Here is a 19688-nt window from a genome sequence, read left to right on the forward strand (position 1 = left end):
TCTTCCTCTAAGTCCTCAGTTTCCAGGGATTAAAAGGTTATCAAAAATTTCCTGCCTAAAGCCTGTTTCTTTTTAATGAGGAAAGGGGTTATGGGTTGAAGGTGAGGGGGGGAACGGGGAGGAACGGGGAGTTTAACTCTGCATTTACTGACTCCGCGTTCCTGACTCCGCTTCGTATAACAGCGGTGTTGTTTGCTAACTCACTGTATTCCTGCATTTAGTGGACGCTTTTATCAAAAGTACATTTGTCCAAAGAAAGAGAAGCAACAATATATACCGCTGTCGGTACAGTTATGACGTTCATAGAACCAAGTGTCAAGCACTAACAATCACTAAACCATTCCCTGTGTACAATAAAGATAGCTAGGATAAGATGCTACAAAATGCTGAGCACTATTTTTAAGTGCCAGGACGTACGCCGTACAATAAGCGCGTAAATTAAGTGCTGGGACGTACAATAATACAATAAGTACGTACATTAGTGCAATTATTTTTTCGCTTGCCTAAAAACTAATGGCATACATACAATAAGTGCGTAAGAGGGCTGTGGGTGTGTGTGGGGGGGGTGCACTATATTCCCACCATTCCTTGTTATGGCCATGAGACACGACTGTGCTGAAGAGCGACTGGCGACAGTGAACACAATGCACTCCATTGTAGCAGCTCTCACTAATTAACAGATATGAAATGACCGCTTCAGCACAGCAACAAGGGCGTCACTATCTGACCTCCGTGTTGTCCCCCCAGAAGCAGGAGGTCATGCCAGGTCGCTTGCCTCGCCAACGGCCGCGTTCTTTGTTTGGAGGAGGGGAGATTATGCGTTCCCGTGGTAACCTGCCCCATGGCTGTGTGTGTGTGAGTAAGGGTCTCCAGGGCAACACACTGGAGGTATTTCCGCCGCACAATGGGGGCCCTGTGTTGAACAAGCACACAATCCTGCTCATCTAGCCCAGCGGACGCCGAGGGACGTTTGAACTACTTTGTGGAGGTGTGAAAAGGAGCGGTAATAACACAACACTGGGTGGAACGAGGACTGGCTTAAATTACAATACATTTATCAAAAGAGACTTGGAATGTTACAATGCACATAACTTAGTGGAGCATGACATTTCCAGAAAGGACATTGTGACAGGCACTGTATTTACAGTATACTGTACAATATATACAATGGGTGTTTATGTACACGTTAAGTCATTAAGGCTGAGTAGTAGTATACAAGTCATCATCACGATATCACAGGACCCAAATCACTGGTGCTCGCTAGTAAGCCATTCGAATTGTGCAAAAAACAGTCTTCTGTTAAAAAGAGCAAAGGGAAAAGGGGGAAAGAGATGTGCCAAACTATGAAGACGATGTAGCGTTAGGAACGTGAGCTCATGTTAAGGCTTTTAGCAGGAGGGACGGGCACTAAGCCAGGGCCACGTGGCGCAGTGTTATGACACCAAACACCACCACTATTTATAACCACACATTAGTTTCAACAATCGTAAAATGCGCGGCGACAGAACATAAAAAATGCACTCGCTGTAATTATTATTTTTTCTTTTAGCAATCCAATTTCGGAATGACGTTTCTGCAAGGGGGGGGGGGGGGGGCGTATAGGTCAATCCACAAATTAAAATTGACCCCTATAACGTTTAGGCAAAGAGACGTATTTACAAGAGGTAGTTTTAACAGTAGTATCCAATGCACAACAATATTAAAACCGGTCGCATTTTTGCAGTGTGAAGGCGAGACCTTAGTAACGCTCTTTGATTGGACGGGGGGAGGAAGGCGAGACCTCAGTAACGCTCAGTGACGGGACGGGGGGGGGGGGAAGGCGAGACCTCAGTAACGCTCTGTGACGGGGTAGGTCAAAGGTCAAAGCCGGCCGTACTTCTCTCTACAGTGCGATATGTGTCTGTGCACGGTGTCTATCCGGGCTTGCAGGAGCCCCGCGTGCTCGTCGGAGAGGAAGCCGAGCACGGGCGCCAGCGGCTCCGTGTCCCGGTACAACTCCAGCAGCCTCGCCCGCGCGTCCTGCCGCGCGCTCATCTCGGCCACGCGCCTCGCGGTCCTTCGGCGGAACACGCACACCGAACCGAGCACCGTGTCGTGGTACTTCTCCCACATGCCCAGCACGCGGTAGCCGTGCACGAGCCCTGCCTCGTTGTCGATGAACAGCAGGTCGCCACGGGGCGCGCGCAGCAGGTTGTTGGTGTCCCGCTCCATGACTCGCGGGTCCCACTGCAGGCTGAACAGGTTGCTCACCAGCCGGTCGAAGTTGGCCGTGAGGTAGTCCATGAGGATCAGGTCGCTCCATTGCATCAGCTCGAACAACTCCGCCCTCGTCTTGTTCCGCAGCTCTTGGCGGAACGGATGGAGCCCTCCTCCACCTCCTCCACCATCTCCAACCTCCTGCCGGAGCAGGGAGGGCGTCACCACCCCGGTCAGGTTGGCCACCCACTCCGTGAGGGACACCACGGCACGCTCGCTCCACTGCAGCCCCTCCACGCGCCTCCTCACGGCGGCCCACTGCTCGCCGCCCCCCGCCGCCCCGGCCCCGATCCCGCTAAGCTGGGACAGCGCGAGAGGCGGCAGGTTGGCGATGCCCAGCAGTGTCGCGAGGCACGACGTCAAAGTTTCCCCCTGCACTTGGTCCGCGTTGATCCCGTAGCGCACGCACGCGCGGGTCCCGTCCGAGAAAGTGGCGAGCTGGTTGGAGATCCGGCCGCAGCCGGGCTCCAGCCGCACCACCCGCTGAGCTCGGGCTCGGGCGCGCCAAGCCCGGGCGTGCTCCTCCGTGAAGCCGGCAGACAGTTGTTCCTCCAACCGCTGGCTCCAGAAGATCCCGTCCTCAACGGGGTTGGGGTCGAACCGGTCCGCTCTGTCCGCCTCTCCCCGTGGCCGTCGCGCGGACCCCCCCTCGTTATCTCCTTGATATGACATACGGTGATCCGGACTCCCTGTGGAGGCGCTAAGGTTGTAGACCGCGGCGGGCCGCCGCAGTCTCTCTGCCGCGGGGACGGCCAGCAGAGCCCGGAAAGTTTTGGGCGAGGGGTCGGTGGACGGGCCGCCGGAGCGCAGGGACCTCGGATGGTCCACCGCGGGTCCCGGGAAGGTGCTGCGCTTGTGGCGGTCCAGGCGGCTCTCCAGGGTGGTCCACACGTAGAGCACGCTGAGGCAAGTGCACAGGAAGAGAAGAGCGAATAAGTTGGCCAGCACGATCTTCATGGTGAGGAAGAGACGAGGCCCCCTGGGGTGGGGGGCTACCACTGCCTATCCTTTAACTCAGAGAACCCGGACTCAAACACGGGGTTGAACCACCGCCACTAAAGACCCGTCCATGGCCGGCTAGTAATCCGGTGCACAGCTGTGCGCGTCGCCCGTCCCGTGCAGCCTCCTCCTGCCCCTCGCGGGCACACGCTCGGTATCACAGCAGAATCCGTCGCGCCGCCGCGAGAATCGCATCTCCTTTCCTTGTTTAGTCGGATGCTGCTTATCCTTGGATTCCCCGTGGATCGGTGGTTCTCTCCGATCACCGCGGGTTCCGGAGCGCTTCACCCCTCCAGATAGTTGCAGATAGGGGTCCTTTTCCACCGCCGCCGCTTTCCGCGTGCTCCCGGTTCACCCTCTCCTCCTTCTCTCGCCGCTGAATGAGTTTGATTTGTGAAGCTTCGCCTCCGCGAGACTCTCTGCGGCTGGTCACGTGACTACGGCATAGGAGAGGGGCGGGGCGAGGAGGAGTGCGAGGGGAGGGGCGAGGAGGAGGAGAGGGGGGATGAGGAGGAAGATAGGGGTGAGGAGGAGGAGAGGGGAGGGGTTAGGTGGAGAGGAATGAGGAGGAGAGGGGAGGGGTGAGGAGGAGGAGGGGTTAGGAGGAGGAGGAGAGGGGAGCGGGGAGGAGGACGAGGAGAGGGGAGGGGTGAGAAGGAGGAGAGGGGAGGGGTATACAAAGGAGAGGAGCAAGTGCACGCCATGAGTGCGCACGAGGTGCGGTCGGCCAATTGACGAGGCGGAGAGCCAGTACCGGAGTTTGTTCTGGGGCCGTGGGTGGTTCTCATAGATGTGTTCGTTAGGAATAAGACGGGCCCCCGTTTAAATGCTTTGATTAAATGCAGCCATGGCACAAAAGCTTAGGAAAAAATCCTTAAGTGAATACAATTTTGCCTTAAACATAACATTTAAGAAATGGTATTGTAGTTATAAGATTAGTATTTTACAGCGTTATATGGCGTCTATACCAACGTGGGTACCGGTATGAACCTGTCCGTCCCCCCGTCCTCCCACTCAGTAATGTGGTGCACTAGTCCCGTATCCTTCCCGTGCGTTCCTTCCTTTAATTGGCTCGTTTGAGCGGTGGATGGATGCGTGCGCAGGGGCCCGAGCCAGAAAGACGCGACGCAATCAATTAGCCGAAGTTAAAGCAGCAGGTATCGGAGCTGGCACTTGTGGATATGACGTCATCGCACAGTAGGTATACGCAGAAATTCACGGGAGGGGCTGTAGGAGACATGTCAGCACACTGTGTTGTGACTGCACGGCCCAGCGGCCCCCCAGCTCAGGCCAGAGTTGAGACGCAGCCAAACACATCAGGGAGTTTGATTCAGCAGTGTGCAGATAAATGCAGCGGTGGCGTGCTTCCAACCGGACAGTGTTGGTAGGTTGGGTCAGCTTTTGCTGATGTTTCCCTCGTGTCCCGGGAATACCGCTTTAAAGGTCCCATATTATACCGCCAGGTGTGAGTGTGATCTATCCAGCACACATCTAGGTGGACACGCCCACTTGTGATGTCACTAGAGGCAGATTTTCAAAACGGCTTGTAATGGCTAATCACACTCACACCTGGTGGTTTAATTTGGGACCTTTAATAGAATCAGACATCCGATGTTTGGAGAGGAGTTTGGAGCAATATAGCTGCATCATTCCATCTCATTTATAAACTACAACATTGCAGGCCATAGACCCCATTAAAACGGCGTCTCTAAGAGTTGGCGCCATAAACACTTTGAGTGCTGTTACACACGCACACAAAAAAACACACGTGCACACTCACACACACAGGCACACACACACACCCACACACACACACATACACAAGCACACACACAGAACCAAACCTGATGATTTTCCTCAATCTCAAGTCACCCCATTTGTGACATGGGTGTCGCAGCATCTTGAACGTGTTGAAGTGTGTGTGTGTGTGTGTGTGTGTGTGTGTGTGTGTGTGTGTGTGTGTGTGTGGGGGGGGGGGGGGGGGGGTTAAGGTTATAAATCCCTGTGCCTGTAATGGAACTCGGCATTCTTTTATACCCTGGAGGAGGAGGGGATCATGTCCCCTTCCTCCCCAAACCCTGTGGGTTCTCTCCGCCGCCTCCGCCGTCGCTGAGTAACACAGCACCCCTCAACTCCGGCACCCAGACGACGCAGGGCAGGGGGGTAAACACGGGTCTGGGTTGCAGCCGTGGAATTCGGTTGCGCTCGGAGTCTGGCGTTTTAAAAGGGGGAGGGGGGCGGGGCCTCGGGTTGTGTTGACTATCTACCCTGGGGCCGGTGGCCGGTGCTTTCCCCTCTCGCAGCACAAGTGCAGGCATGCCTTCCCCCCCCACCCCCCCTCTGTGTATCAAGCCTATCTGTTTCCTGCCATGTGTCATTATCTGGAGCTCCCAGTGCTGTCCGGCCCCCACATCGCATTCCTAACTCCCCCCCCGCCCCCGATCCCATCGTAAAAAACTCCAGGAGTGTTGTACCGTGGTGCAGGCGCCCCCCCACCCTCGCTCCTCCCCTCCTCCCCGGGTCCTAGGGGCCGGGCCCCCGGTCAGGGTACCAGCTGACACCTGAGAGCCTAATGGCCGTTTGTCACTCGCTCGGCGGGGCGATCACTGAAGGGGGAGACGGGGCAGGACGTCTAGCTGTCCTAGCACCTGTGGTCCGCTGTCTGTCTTTCTGTCTGTGTGTTTGTCTGTCTGTGTGTCAGTGCGATGCAGGGGCCTGTGGTCCGCTGTCGGGACGGTAGCTCAGTCCATCTGTCTGTCTGTCTTTGAGTCTTTCTGTCTGTCTGTCTGTGCGACACGGGGGCCAGTGGGACACGGAGCGAACAGGGGAGCAGAGAGGGGACATGGGAGGAAGTGGCGCCCGTTGTGTTTCCTGCCACTCCCAGGCTTTCCTTCGCTCGCTGCGCAATAACTCACCACCGGTGTGCCCCGACACGGGGGGAAGCACTCTGCTTCCACCGCTCTGAATAATGAATCAACGGGGACTTCCATTAGCGCTGAAAGCTCTATGAGGCTCTCCATTGAGCCGACAATCACTTAAGCTACCGGCCTTATTTACACCTGGCAGCCATTTTGGTTCATTTTGGGTGGGGAGAATCTTCTAGAATCTTCAGGTAAACCGGGACAACTCGGACGAGTTTCCGTTGAGTCGTCATGTTTACGCCGAAGATTTCATAAGTTTTATTCAACAAAAACTAATCTTTCTCTGGGGAATCTTTGGAGAAACCACGACACAACCTCGAAAGCGTTTCCGTTGAGTTGTCACGCCAAATATTTCTTGAAGGTTCGTTCACCAAATCTAACCAATATGGCCGCCAGGTGAAGGGGGTCAAGTCTGAGACAGGTACAAAGCACTCTGGTACGTCCTCTCCGGCGCTGTGTTCCCCTGGGGTCGGGGAGGGCGTAGGAAACGCCTTTTATGTGCTCCCACGGTTGTGCGCTCGAGATCGCGTGTGTTTATGTGCTTCTTGGTTTGTGTGTTTGTGAGGGCGAGTGTGTGGGCGTCTGTGTACACGCATCTGTGTGTTTGTGTGTGGGGGAGTGGGTGCATCTGAGTGTCTACGTGTGTGTGTGTGTGAGTGCTCTTTTGTGTGTATATGTGTGTGAGGGTGTGTACCGCCATGTGAGTGTGTGCGTTTGTTTATAGCCTGCCAGAGCGGATTTCAGGGGGAGAAAGTAATGGCAGATGTATAACAGAGCACGACGTGAAAGCCGCTGCTTTGTGTTTAAACACCAGTAATGCTATTCCCCTGAGGCTCACAGACGTTGCCGCGTCTCCCAATTAGGCTGAGGTAAATATAGAATGAATGAGAATGTGTCCTTAAAACAGAGACACCTAAAGGGATCAGCTCACTAGCGGTGAAGGGACATTAATGTCAGGAGAGTGGGGCTGAGGTCAACACAGAGAAGAACAGTAGGGTGTGGACGATGGGACAATCGTCCACTTTACAGAGTACATTTTCAGATGGGTAAGTACTTAGGTCTTCAGCTGTGGATGCCATTCATTCCTCCCCTTACAGGGCTCCCCTCAAGTTGAGCAATTAACGTAGGTATACATGTTTTATCAATTAACGTTGCTGCTGAATTTGGATCATGTATGGTGTAAACTGCAACTTTAATTTTTAATACATTAGTTAGGCAAGGCAACTTTATTTATGTAGCACTTTTCATACACGAGGCAGACCCAAAGTGCTTCACATAGAAACAAATTACACATTGCAAATAAGAATGATTCTACAGTGAGAAATAATACAGTGGAAATAATGGGTTAGTTACTCTTTAATTTATTACATAAACAATATTAAACTAACAACATATGAGACACAGTGAAAACTCAGAGTGTCAGCACAGAACCAGAACCGGCCCGAGCTGGAGATTACAACTGAAACTGCTCCCTGTCCCGCGACCCTCTGCTTCTGATTAGCTGTCCGTTGCATTTTGTCCGAGCGGATCAACGTCCCTAAAGCCTTTCAGAGACATTTGGGCCAATTGCTGAGCAGTAAAAAAATAAACGAAAACTCAAGCCCTAATTTTAATGAATGCCGGAATAGCTCCGTTGGGAGCAGACATTTTGTTTGATGTTCTGAGCTCCTAGTCTGCTCCATCAGGCGATGACGGAGCAGCAGAGTCGGCGTGGGGGGGGGGGGGGGGTCTGGAGCGTGTCCGATGCTTCACCCCTGCCTGGAAGACAGGGGGGGGGGGGGAATTGAAATGCACGGTGAGACGTCGAAGGAGACTGTCCCGGGGGAGAAGAGAAGATGGGGGAGAGGGGCAAGGTGAGGGATGTGTTGGGGAGAGGAGGGTTTTGACGGTGTTAGTCTCCCTACTCCATTAAGGAATCAGTGTCCAATCATGTGGATTACACTCTCTGACCTGCTACACTACATTCCACGAAGGCAGAAGTGAATCCTTCTCTTTCTCACTTACTTCTTGCTCTCCCCGCTACCCCATATGGCTTTAGTAGCCGGGAGTCTTATCGGTGATCTGTCGGAATCGCTTGTCTTTAAACTGGCTAAAGGGGACAAGCGAGAGAGCATCCGATCATGAATTAGGAATCCCATAGAATCCCATCTTCCCCCTCACTGGGTAATATTTTCCAGCATATCTTCTTAATGTTTCAACTGAAAAAATAACTCACAACCATAACCTACACCTATTATATTTCAAAAACGATTTTTGTGCGGCTTCAAATGCTTACTCTGGGTGATATTAAACTAAACAGATGTATTAAGAGGAGGCAAGAGAGCTGTTTACATGCCCTTTTATAACATCCACTCCCACACACCCACACAGTCCACAGCATGCACACCAACCACTAATGAATAGCAGCTAGCGAGACGCCGCGTGTAGCGGTTAGCCCACAGCACACCACAGAGAGTTACCAGACCGGCTCCTCGCTGTAAACATCGCTCACCTGGGACTTGGTATGTGGAAAGTGTGGCTGTTTCTGAGGTACAGGTAGGTATCAGCATGGACTTCATGTTAAGATATTACAATTGTTTTTGAGTGCCAATATGATATGTATTGCAATTCTGTGAATATTGCGATTCTGTAACTATTGCGGTATGATATCAGAAAAAATATATTGATTACAATATTTTGTGTTGTTTATCATTGGGGTTGGGGTTATATTGGTGATTCTGGCGCCTTCTGTAGGACGGGACAATTATTGTTTGTATTGCCTTGGCTGAATAGGAATAGTTTATGAGGATTGACTATTGGTGATTATACTGTAGAGTCCTCTTTAAGACGCTACCAACGTGATTGTATGAATGTGGCCAAAACAGAGCAGAAGATTGTGGCTGCTGTATGTGGGTTGGGTACGAATTAAACATTTAATAGAATGATCTAAATTGCAATTTTGTTAGAATTTGGTAAAACTCTACTCAAACAGCATTGCATAATGCATTCACACGCTCATGGGGATCGCTTTGGATAAAAGCACCGCTAAATTACAAAAAGACAGAAACTAAGCGACTAAAAAGGCCTATAAAAGAAAACGTAGGCATGGCTACAAAGTTATTAACTCTGAGAAAGTGGACGCCCAGACCCTTAGTAAAACCCTTGACCTGAACCCCCAGAAAACAAGGCTACAAGCCCCAATCCCATGGATTCCTAGGAAGATCCTCTGTGTTCCGAGAGGCCGTTTCATTAGTCAGGGGGAGAGGGGGGGGGGGGGGGGGGGGGCGACACCATGACAACAGCAAGGGGACCCCTGAGCCCCTCTCCCCACAATAGTGTCTAACAGAGGACCCTTGGCGGCAACGGCTGAACTAACCAGCCTCAGGGAGAAGAATGAGGTACCAGCTCCAACTCCTCTTCATAAGATGGAGAAGAATATGAACCGGTTGGATATACTTCCGACGTAGGTGGGCACTATTCGTCATTTTTAACCAGCTTTGGCTCGCAATGAGTGGCACCGGAGCGAGAATAAACTCTCACACATCGCCCGTTCTCCAAATAGATGTTCAGACTCCATCAAAACTCATTACGCAAGTTGCCGTGTCCTTCCAGGACCAAAATAACTATCCGAGCATGTGGACCGATATCCAAGGATTTACAGCCCATTCAAGAGAGTCTCAGAGAGAGAGAGAGAGCTCAACGCTGGCACACTGGCAACAAACGAAACCCATGCCTCCTCTGAGAGACGGGGCCCTTAAAGTGCTGGCGTCCCATCACTTAATGTCGAGGCCTTGAGTCCAGCACCGCCGTCGATATTAAGTGTGCTTTTACTTTGCCGCGCTTCGCCGCCGGTGCCATCGTCCTCCTCCAATGTTCCCGTCTCTTAAGGCTTGTATTGCTGTCGGCTGTCAGCGCACACATTGTGCCGTTTAGGGCGAGAATCATGGCCGCCATTAAAAACAAAAGGAGCCCAATTGAATCATTTAATGCGGCGGGTAATCGCGGTGCCGCTAACCAACGGAACAAGAGGAGCCGTGTGGCGTGATCAAACTATGGTTTTACTCAGTGAGTGGAGATGTATGGGCCAAGAGAGAGGTAAGGAGAGAGGTGGAAGCAGGGAGAGAGGTAGGGAGAGAGAGTGAAAGGGACAGAGGAAGGCAGAGATAGATGGAGAGAGAGATAGGGAGGGAGAGACAGAAGTTGGTAGAGAGAGATGGAGAGAGATAAGAAGGGAGGTAGAGAGGTAGGGAGGGAGAGGTAAGGAGAGTGACAGAGGTAGGTAGAGAGAGATGGAAAGAAAGGGACCCAGGTAGATAGAGAGAGAGAGGGGTAGGGAGAGAGAGATGGAGAGAGAGACAGAGGTAGGTAGAGAGAGATGGAGAGAGAGGGACAGAGGTAGGTAGAGAGAGAGAGGTATGGAGAAAGAGGTGTAGAGAGACATGGAGAGAGCGATAGGAAGGGAGAGAGGTAGGGAGAGAGGTATGGACAGCGAGAGAGAGAAACGGACAGAGGTAGGTAGAGAAAGATGGAGAGACAGATAGGAAGGGAGAGAAAGGTAGGGAGAGAGAGGGAGAGAAAGCGGTACCGAGAGATTGAGAGCGAGAGGTAAGGGGAGATGTAGAGCAAGAGAGAGTCACGGTTCTCACTTATCTGTATGCAAATGAAGCTCTTATGAATTGGGAGAGAGAGATCGAAAAGATACGTAGGGCGAGTGAATGTAGGGAGAGAGATAGAAAAGAGATACAGGTAGAGAGAGACTATGAATGATGATGAAGAGCTATGGAGAGAGTATAGAGCTTTTTCTTTGTGATCTCACATCCAGTGAATTCTCCATTTTGGAAGCAAAGAAGCATAGGATTTTTTGTTATGTTAATACAAATGTTTTTTGGTCATTTCTTTGTGATTAATCTTAAAATGATTTGTCATTATAGGAAGACATTGTTGCGTTTGAAACTGGCACATCACTTCTAATGCCAGATGTGGTAAAACTATGTTTTATTTGGCTGTAGTTTACGGCCTGTTTGCATTGATTTAGGATTACAGAATCCTACTACAACTCTCTTGACTCCTCTCAAAATGGCCGGGTATCAGCCACCAAAAACTCCCAGGAGGCACTCTGATGTACAACCCCTATACAAACCCTGTAATGTCATCACCGTGGCTGTGGCCCGGTTGTTTTTTCACTATGTACGTCTCGATCACACTCTTTTTTCCACCCACAGCATAAAATCAATATGTTCCATTACAGACGGAAATGGAAATGGTTTTATGTGTTTCAGGTGGTCATAGAAGACATTAAGTTGGGTAGGAGTGAAATCTCTTTGTGCTGGGGTGTTATTGATCCGTGTGAGCCAGGTGCAAAGATATGGGAGGAAATGAATGGGCCTGCAGCATCATTGCTGTACCGTTTTCATTTCAAGGGTCGCATAATGAAACGGGTTCGAGTTGTAGACTGTGCTGCCCTTTAGTGGTAGAAAATTAGTACTGCCGAATAAAATAGGTTACATTTTCCTTGGCAAATTTAATGTTTTTTTCGTTAATGATTCCCTCCCGTATTCGTTTTTTAATTAGATGTGTTTTACATATAGTAACACTGCTGGTAACGACGGCTGTGGTGTGTGTTTGATTAATTGTACAGCCCCTACCTCCTGATAGACTGTGACATTTGAATTAGCAGTGAACATTCCTATCATTAAGGGGTTGGTAGGTGGGAGACATTAATGACAAACACAAGCCGGATCTTAAAGCCATTAAAACCTTTATTGATTTCCTGTTCACAAAATAAATTACCTTCTAGTTTTTTAAAGGCTCTATAAATTTTTATTCCTTTTTTTTTTAGTAGAACTACCAAATCGAATTGACCTTTAGTAGGACTCGAGATAAAAACACAAAGTTTGGTTCCGTCAGGAGCTCAGTTATCCACATGAGCGAGAATTTAGAAAAAGATTTAAAACAGAAACCCGTTTTTTTCTTTCTCTCTCTCACCTGAAGGGGACGCTGTTGATCTGAGGGGCCGAGACGTTTTAAGCCCAGTAAACCGTAAGAAATAACACTAATAAAACAACATTTAATTTGATTTAAATCCAATGGGATAGAAGACTGTCTGAGTGGAACTGACAGTACAGGTCTTTAATGCAATATGCTATATATATATATATATATATATATATATATACTTTAATACAAAATACTTTAATACATTTCACTGTTTAAAGAAACGTTTTCATATTAACTGAATTCAAAGCAATAGGCTTGGCCATGGAAAGGTTATAGCCACAACATCTTGAGGCATACCGCTGATGTATAAGGTAAACGTATTGTTTAAAACCAAATTAAAAGAGGTTATGGGGAACCCCAAACTAACCCAGGCAAATTTCTGCTGACTTTGTTTAAATTCAGTTCTAGGATTATCCACAAGATGGCGTTCTTTCTCTTCTTGATTTTGGTAGAGAGTAGTGTATTGTCAACATGATTGAATTACTTTAGTCTTGGTATTTTATTTTATATAGTAACAAGTTCTTGTTATTGTACATTCTGGTTACTATGCTTAATGAGAGTCGCATGTGTTTGTACATTTTTGTGTGTGTGAATAACATGACCTCACTGTTTAGGCTGCAGATGTTGCTGTATCATGTCTTCTGTAATCACCCAGTGGTTCAGCTCTATCAACCCTGACGGTCCGGGATCACATTTACCGCACAGGTTTTGGATTAATCCAGGACACCATCTAAAAGAGTATTAATGTAGTACTGGTTCTAATACTGCAACATCCACAACCAGCTTCCTTATATCCTGCAACGGGACTGTGATCTCTATTCCTGTTTTTTTTTAGGTCAAAGTTGAATTCCTCTGTTCAGGGAACTTCTGTAATCCTGCTCCAAAACGCTCCATGCTGTCTGTCAGTAGGAGTCACATCAACAGAAGGATTAGGACGGGAAGCTAATTGGAAACACTCACGTTCTATATTCAATTTGAATCATGTGCGGTTCTTCCATTACCTTACACTAACAATAACCTCTCGCACAAATCTCTTTATCCGTGATTGACTCTGATTTTTGGGTTTAAAACGTGAGGTTTGGCCATTGCTCCATTCGTCTCTCTCTCTCTCTCTCTCTCTCTTTCTAGCACCATGCTTCCTAACTCCATTTATATTAGTCCTTTTGCCTGTGACACTGTTTTTTCTCTTTGTTGGTTTGATCGTATAATTTGTTCGATCAGTAACTCATTTGTTTGTTCTTTCTGTCTTTGTTTCATTCATTTTTTCATTCTTTCTTTCTTTCTTCATCTGTCTGTTCTTTCATTCTTTCATTCTTTCTTCCTACTGGCCAACACAAACCCATGATGTCACCGCCCAGTGAAACTGGTTTATATGGAAAACCAAAGTTAACCGGCGGGGGTCAACCACTCGTCTGGTCTGTCTCCCACTCTCCCTCTATCTCTTTCTCTCCCTCTCTCCCTCCATCTCCCTCTCTCCCCCTCCTTCTCTCTTCCTTTCCTTCTCTCCCTCCCTCTCTCTGTCTCCCACTCTCTCCCCTACTCCCTCTCTCCCTCCCTTTCCTTCTCTGCCCCTCCCTCTCTCCCTCTCTCCCTCCGTGTGTTTCTGTTTTCCAGGATAAACAGCTTAGTCAGCGGTACTGCCAGAGCTCCTGGTTCTGCAGCTGGCATCTCTGGACCTTCCTCCCTCTTCGACCAACTGCCTTTCCTTCTCTCCCTCGGAAACTACGTTCTCAACCGACGGCTAGACCTGCCTCTAACTGTATATTCAGTTTTTGCTGTGTGTTTTCGTCATACAAACAATACAAAAATAACACAATTAATAATATGAAATTACGAAAGAACATTATTTCCTAATACTCAGACTAGAGATTTATTTACAGACTGTTGATGAAATCCAGATACAAAGACAGGAATCAAAGATGGCAACAACACTAAAGGGGAGATTAATGTTGTGCCAGAGGACTCTCAGCTTTCCCGTGAGGAGGCCTTTGTTTTCTTGATGACTTCACTTATTTTCTTGCTTCCAAACATGTTATCCGCCTCAACACATCCTGCTGACTTCAGACCTTGAGACATTTCAGATTGTGAATCAAAGTAGCATCCCTCTTCAGTGCGGTATTTCTTTGAAGTGGAACGGAAAGCACAACAGATATGCTTTTTCTTTATGGATTCACTTAACCAAAAATATACAAATGGTACACATAGTGTAGGTTTGCACATCTGCATATTCCAATATCTTCGTCGATGTTTTCTGAACAGGCTAAAGATTCACATCATATTACAACGTTGACCATTTGTACAGTATGCCTCTGTAGAGGTCCCCAAGGCTGTTGTCGGTTGGACCGGGCCAGTGTAAGAGCAGAGGCCAGCCCTCTGTTGTCCCCTCTACGGTCCATGGTTGCATGCTTCTCCTGGGGGGGGCCTGGGAGTCGAGATTTACACACTTGCGAACACACGCACAAAAGTAATGTGGAAATATTTTGGCAGAGGACGAAAGATAAATCAAACCAAAGCCGCAACTAATGGGATTGTGCGCGTGAGAAATGGCGGCGGTGGTGGATGTAATCCAAACCGTACAGAACCCTGCGTTGCCTCATTCCGCATCAGTGTCGTCCACGCGGCACCATTTACATTTTGATCACTCAGCGGGGCGGGGGGGGGGGGGGGGGGGGGGGGTTCCTCTGGAAGAGTCGTCAGTGCAGAGCCTGGAGCAGCAGCCACCGCTGGCTGGGTGTAACTCTGGAAGTCTTGTCGGTCGTCCAGCTGGCCCACAGTCGATCAGAACAAAGGAGGAATGTGTGTTTCTCTGCATTTCTTGATAGGCGACACGGAGGAAACAATCGGAAACATTTCTGCCACGCGTGGTGAATGAACTCTGTGCTTGAGATGTGGGTAGCTGAGCCATCCTCTGACACCTCATGATTGTACATTATGACAGAGGCCAAGTAGGAGGAGGGTGTTAGCACAATAACTGACGCTTGAAAGTAATGAGCTGTGAGGTGTGTTTGGTCGTGGGACAGTTCCTCTTCCGTCAGAGTTCATATGTCAGGAGGGGCCTAATCTAAACTGTACTGACCTTGTCATCATGGCCATGAAAAGTTTACATGCTAACACACCAGAGATGGAAATTAACTTTTTTGCCCACCAGCCACTGTGGCAGGTAGATTTAAAAATCTACCAGCCACTCATCTTTTTTACCAGCCACTTTTTATATGCTATATATTTTTTTAATATATGCGTACATTTTAAACAATATAATAGTAACACTAGATAAGAAAAGTGTTTTTCATACACATCATTTTTTCCATCAGAAGTGATTTTTACTGTAAGTAGGCGCTACCAAGGAACTGAGTTGAAAATAATTCATCTATACAAAGTATTTTCAATAAAAAACAAATTGACATATTAACAATAAAACAACATGCATGGCTACACCATCATAAGTCAATAGGAACATTTGTTTTTTCAGTGCACTGGCCTTTTAATTTCTTCAATTCAACCAGACGTATAATGAAATCTGCCCACTCAAGAACAAGAAACAATGACTTAATAAGTGCAAGACACATAGAAAAACCTCAGAATACATTAAACTATATATATATATATATATATAGGAACTCGTTAGCGTATCTGTTAGTGTACGTTCGCTATGCAGCCCTGCTATTGCGCATTCACAGACTGGCTTTTGTCAAAGGAATACCCGGTCAATGATGGATTTAATATGACACAAACGACTAAATATTGGATCTTTGTATGGATTTATTTGCACGTTACGGGATGAATGGATAAGCTCCTGTAAGGGCCACGATGGCACAGATGACAGCTGATTTGGAACGGAACAACAGCAAAGTAAGGAACCCCGACTTTTTTACTGTTCAATTATTAATGTTGTTTTTGAACGAGTATTGGAATACTCGCTCGGAATATCCAACGAGTATTCGAAGCCTGTAAAATGGTATTCGGGACAGCCCTACGTCTTAGCACACACACTTGACATCTGTTTTGAAAAAGACTGACAGAAAGCAGCTGTTTGCCAAACAAGTGAGCAGAGCTCTAAGGTTACCCAACATGCTAGTTTTTCGACAGCAACAAACTATTGCATCAGGCCTAATAGAAAATAAAAAAAATAACTTACGTGCAGTGTCATTCGAAGTCTTGAAATGGCCTTCCCTTTTTAGCAATTGCGTGTGCATTTCGATCTAACTTCTATCAAGCTGGGCTGTTTTGAGACTAACGAGCGTCCTCATCGTTGTCGTGGCTTTAGGCGCTGATTTTCCCTTGGCAATTTTCAAAACGTGAAGGTGACTTTTTGAGGACTCGTGGTCCTCCACGGCTTCCAATTTTAGGTTTTGTGTCCCACTCACAAAACTATTGAACCTGTGGCCATCCAAAGCATGTTTACGACAGAGAGCACAGAACATTGTCTGGCTGGTCCCGTCAAACACCAGCCGGTCACGGTGTTGCCCACTGTCCGATGTTCGCCATCTCTCATTAAAACAACGCTTCTTTTTGGGGATGACAGGCGTACTATCATCCGCCACCTTTACCTGGCCTACACTCTCCTCAGCTGTTCTCTTTCCTGAGGAAACGCAACGTTGTTTTCGCTAGTAGTTTTTTCTTTATATGTCAATAATTAGCCTAGCATACTATACCGAATGTTGATACCGGCATATTATCTCTATGGTTACCGGTTTATTATCCCGGATGTGGACAGTCGCAGTTCAGCAAAACAGGCGTAGAAGAAGAAGGGGGCCGGATGTTGACAGTTATGGTTGTGGAACTGTGCAGCGCCGTATGACGAATGTATTAAATATGCAAATTTGAACGGACCTGACTGGAAAGTATTACCCGACACAGTGGCGGGTGAAGTGACACAATTCACCCGCCATCATACAAATTCACTCGCAAATGCCGTGTGGCGGGTGTTAATTTCCATCCCTGTAACAAACACACAGGCAAGCATGCATGCAGGCAAGCATGCATACACACAAACTCCTGCACACATGCATGCACACTTGCATGCACACATGCATGCACACATGCATGAACACACACAGACACACAAAACCACACAGCCACACAAAAACAAATGCAAATAAAATGCAAAGACACACCGACAGACAGAAAGAAACACACACACACACACACACACACACACACACACACACACACACACACACACACACAGACACACAAACACACACACAAACACACAAGCACACAGTAGCTTCCATTCTGATTCTGTTTTATCCTGTGCAGACACCTGGTGATGTCATGAGGTCATGCAGAAGTGAGGTCATCTTCTATCAATACCACGTGAAGTGTTTTCCTGTATCCGTGGAAACATAACCAAGGTGAGCCCTCATCAAATTCCACCACAAGCTAATCCGAAATTATGCCATACCAGTCTTTCATCAGGTGGGTGTGCTGCACTGGCCCGGAGGCCATGCTGACCACGTGGCCCCCCCATTCTGTTTCACCACACGGATCAGTCTGGACCTGCAGCCGCCCACATCAATCTCACTTGGCGGGAGAAGAATCCTTCCACCAATCAGCTCAACAAAACATGGTGCTCTGCTCAGAGGGCAGACGGATGACGAAAACATATTTTCCGCTGAGAAACTCTTATCATACTCTTGTTCTTTTGCAATAGTTGCTATAAAGTCTATTAACATAACTGCACCTTTGGTTGTGTTTACTCCAATGTGAAAGTTACTATTTTACACACATGTCAGGTCCTGTGATGAGGATGATCTCCAGGCTAGGGCTGACGTCCGTCTTGCTGAGGTCTGCTATTATTTGTCCGTATAATTATACTCTGACATAGGTTATACAAAGGGAGTGATTACAGGTTTCAAGATATCTCTTTCACTAAGTGCACTCTTCCCGAACAAAGTGTCAAACATCTATTGATACTATTCTGAGTGACCTTGGCTACTGCTTACTCTGAGATATTATTCTCTGAAATACGGTGCGGCTGTACAAGATGATACATGATTTTCTTTCTACATAAAGAAGTAACACGGATATAAATAGATCCTCCTTGATCTGTTTATCTTAGGCTTTCGCTCTTGAGGGAGGGTCTGTCAAGACGAGAGAAGAGCCAGAGACTAAGGGGACAGAATCGGGTTTCAAATAATAAACTATTACTAAAACTACTAGGCATCTGGAAGAACACTTTGAATGTGATGAAGGTTCTGAGGTCTTCCAGTCTCTTAAACAATCTTTGCTTCTTTATATATTCTGTCCGTTCCCTGTTATTCATTTTACCACTCTTGCTTACAAGCAGAATTGCAGATGTACAAACACGCACGCACAAGCACACACTAGCACTCACACACCAAATCACTGTCTCACACATGCACACACACACACACACACACACACACACACCCACACGTGCGCGCGCAAACACGCATGTCAGCATGCACGCATCAAATCACGCACTTGCACATGTTGACACACAATATGAAAGAGAAACATAATTGTTCAGGTGCACACACACACACACACACACACACACACACACACACACACACATACTCTGGACCAGTGCCAGTGCAGTCCTCTGTGGACTACACTCTGTGGTTGATGAGTCGTCCATAGATACCACAGATACATGAAGTCTGACCCCATGGTAACAGCTATTGAGTTAGTCCACTTCTGCATTCATTTAAAACCCATTGCACAATCTCCAGGAGAAACTATAGGATCCTTGGCTGTTGGTTGTTTTTTCTTGTGTTTTCCAACATTGGAAAAAAATAAAGAATTTGGAACGTATGCCTTCCATCTTCCATTAACTCCGTTCAATCCCGGTCTTGCCTCGTCAGCATGTGTCCACGCTTTTATGGATGGTGAGTAAGACAGTTAAATAAGAGTGCAAGTGAAACTGGGAGTCATGCAGTGATACAGTCTTCAAGGAACCTGAATACTAGGAAAGTATCTCAAATTGCCATCGTTTAGATTTCAAATCATTGCATTCATTCAACCTCCAGCATGATTCTCCCTTTGTTTGGTTAGGTTTGGAGGCGTACAGTATGATCAGGGCATGCTTAATCCTTTAATTGTTCCCCTTCCCCTCATTCTTCATCAGTACTCGTCGTATTGTGCATGTGATTGTGTATCTGTGTGCATATTATGGTTTTGTGTACATGTCTGTATGAGAGTGTCTATGAATTTGTATGTGTTTGTGTGTGTGTGTGTGTGTGTGTGTGTGTGTGTGTGTGTGTGTGTGTGTGTGGGGGGGGGGTGTGTGTGTGTGTGTGTGTATGGGTGCGTCTCTGTGCGCTTGTGTACACGTATTTGTGCATGCTAAACTGTGACTGCAGTGAATGTATTGTCCCAGCTGTATGAGGGGAATGACTTAACCCACTGCCCCCCACCCCCCACTCACACACTCACTCCAAGTTCAGCCCCCGCGATTATTCACCAGCGGTGAGGTTGACCCTCTGAGTGGAACCAGGAAGGTTCTGGGGGAAGAGAATCCGAAGTGCAACTCCTTTATGAGTCTGGGCTGTAACCTGAACCACAACACAG

General features: G+C 47.9%; 1 protein-coding gene across 1 annotated transcript; it reads right to left on the minus strand.

The window, feature by feature from the left end:
• Positions 1 to 1044: 1044 nt before the first annotated feature.
• Positions 1045 to 3616, minus strand: fjx1 (four-jointed box kinase 1). Its single transcript, XM_079742999.1, has one exon. The coding sequence runs from the start codon at positions 3211 to 3213 to the stop codon at positions 1861 to 1863; it is 1353 nt and encodes a 450-aa protein (XP_079599125.1). The 5' UTR covers positions 3214 to 3616; the 3' UTR covers positions 1045 to 1860.
• Between the last annotated feature and the right edge of the window lie 16072 nt (positions 3617 to 19688).

The sequence above is a fragment of the Pollachius pollachius genome (assembly GCF_949987615.1).
Source record: "Pollachius pollachius genome assembly, chromosome: 9".
Taxonomy (NCBI): Eukaryota; Metazoa; Chordata; class Actinopteri; order Gadiformes; family Gadidae; genus Pollachius; species Pollachius pollachius.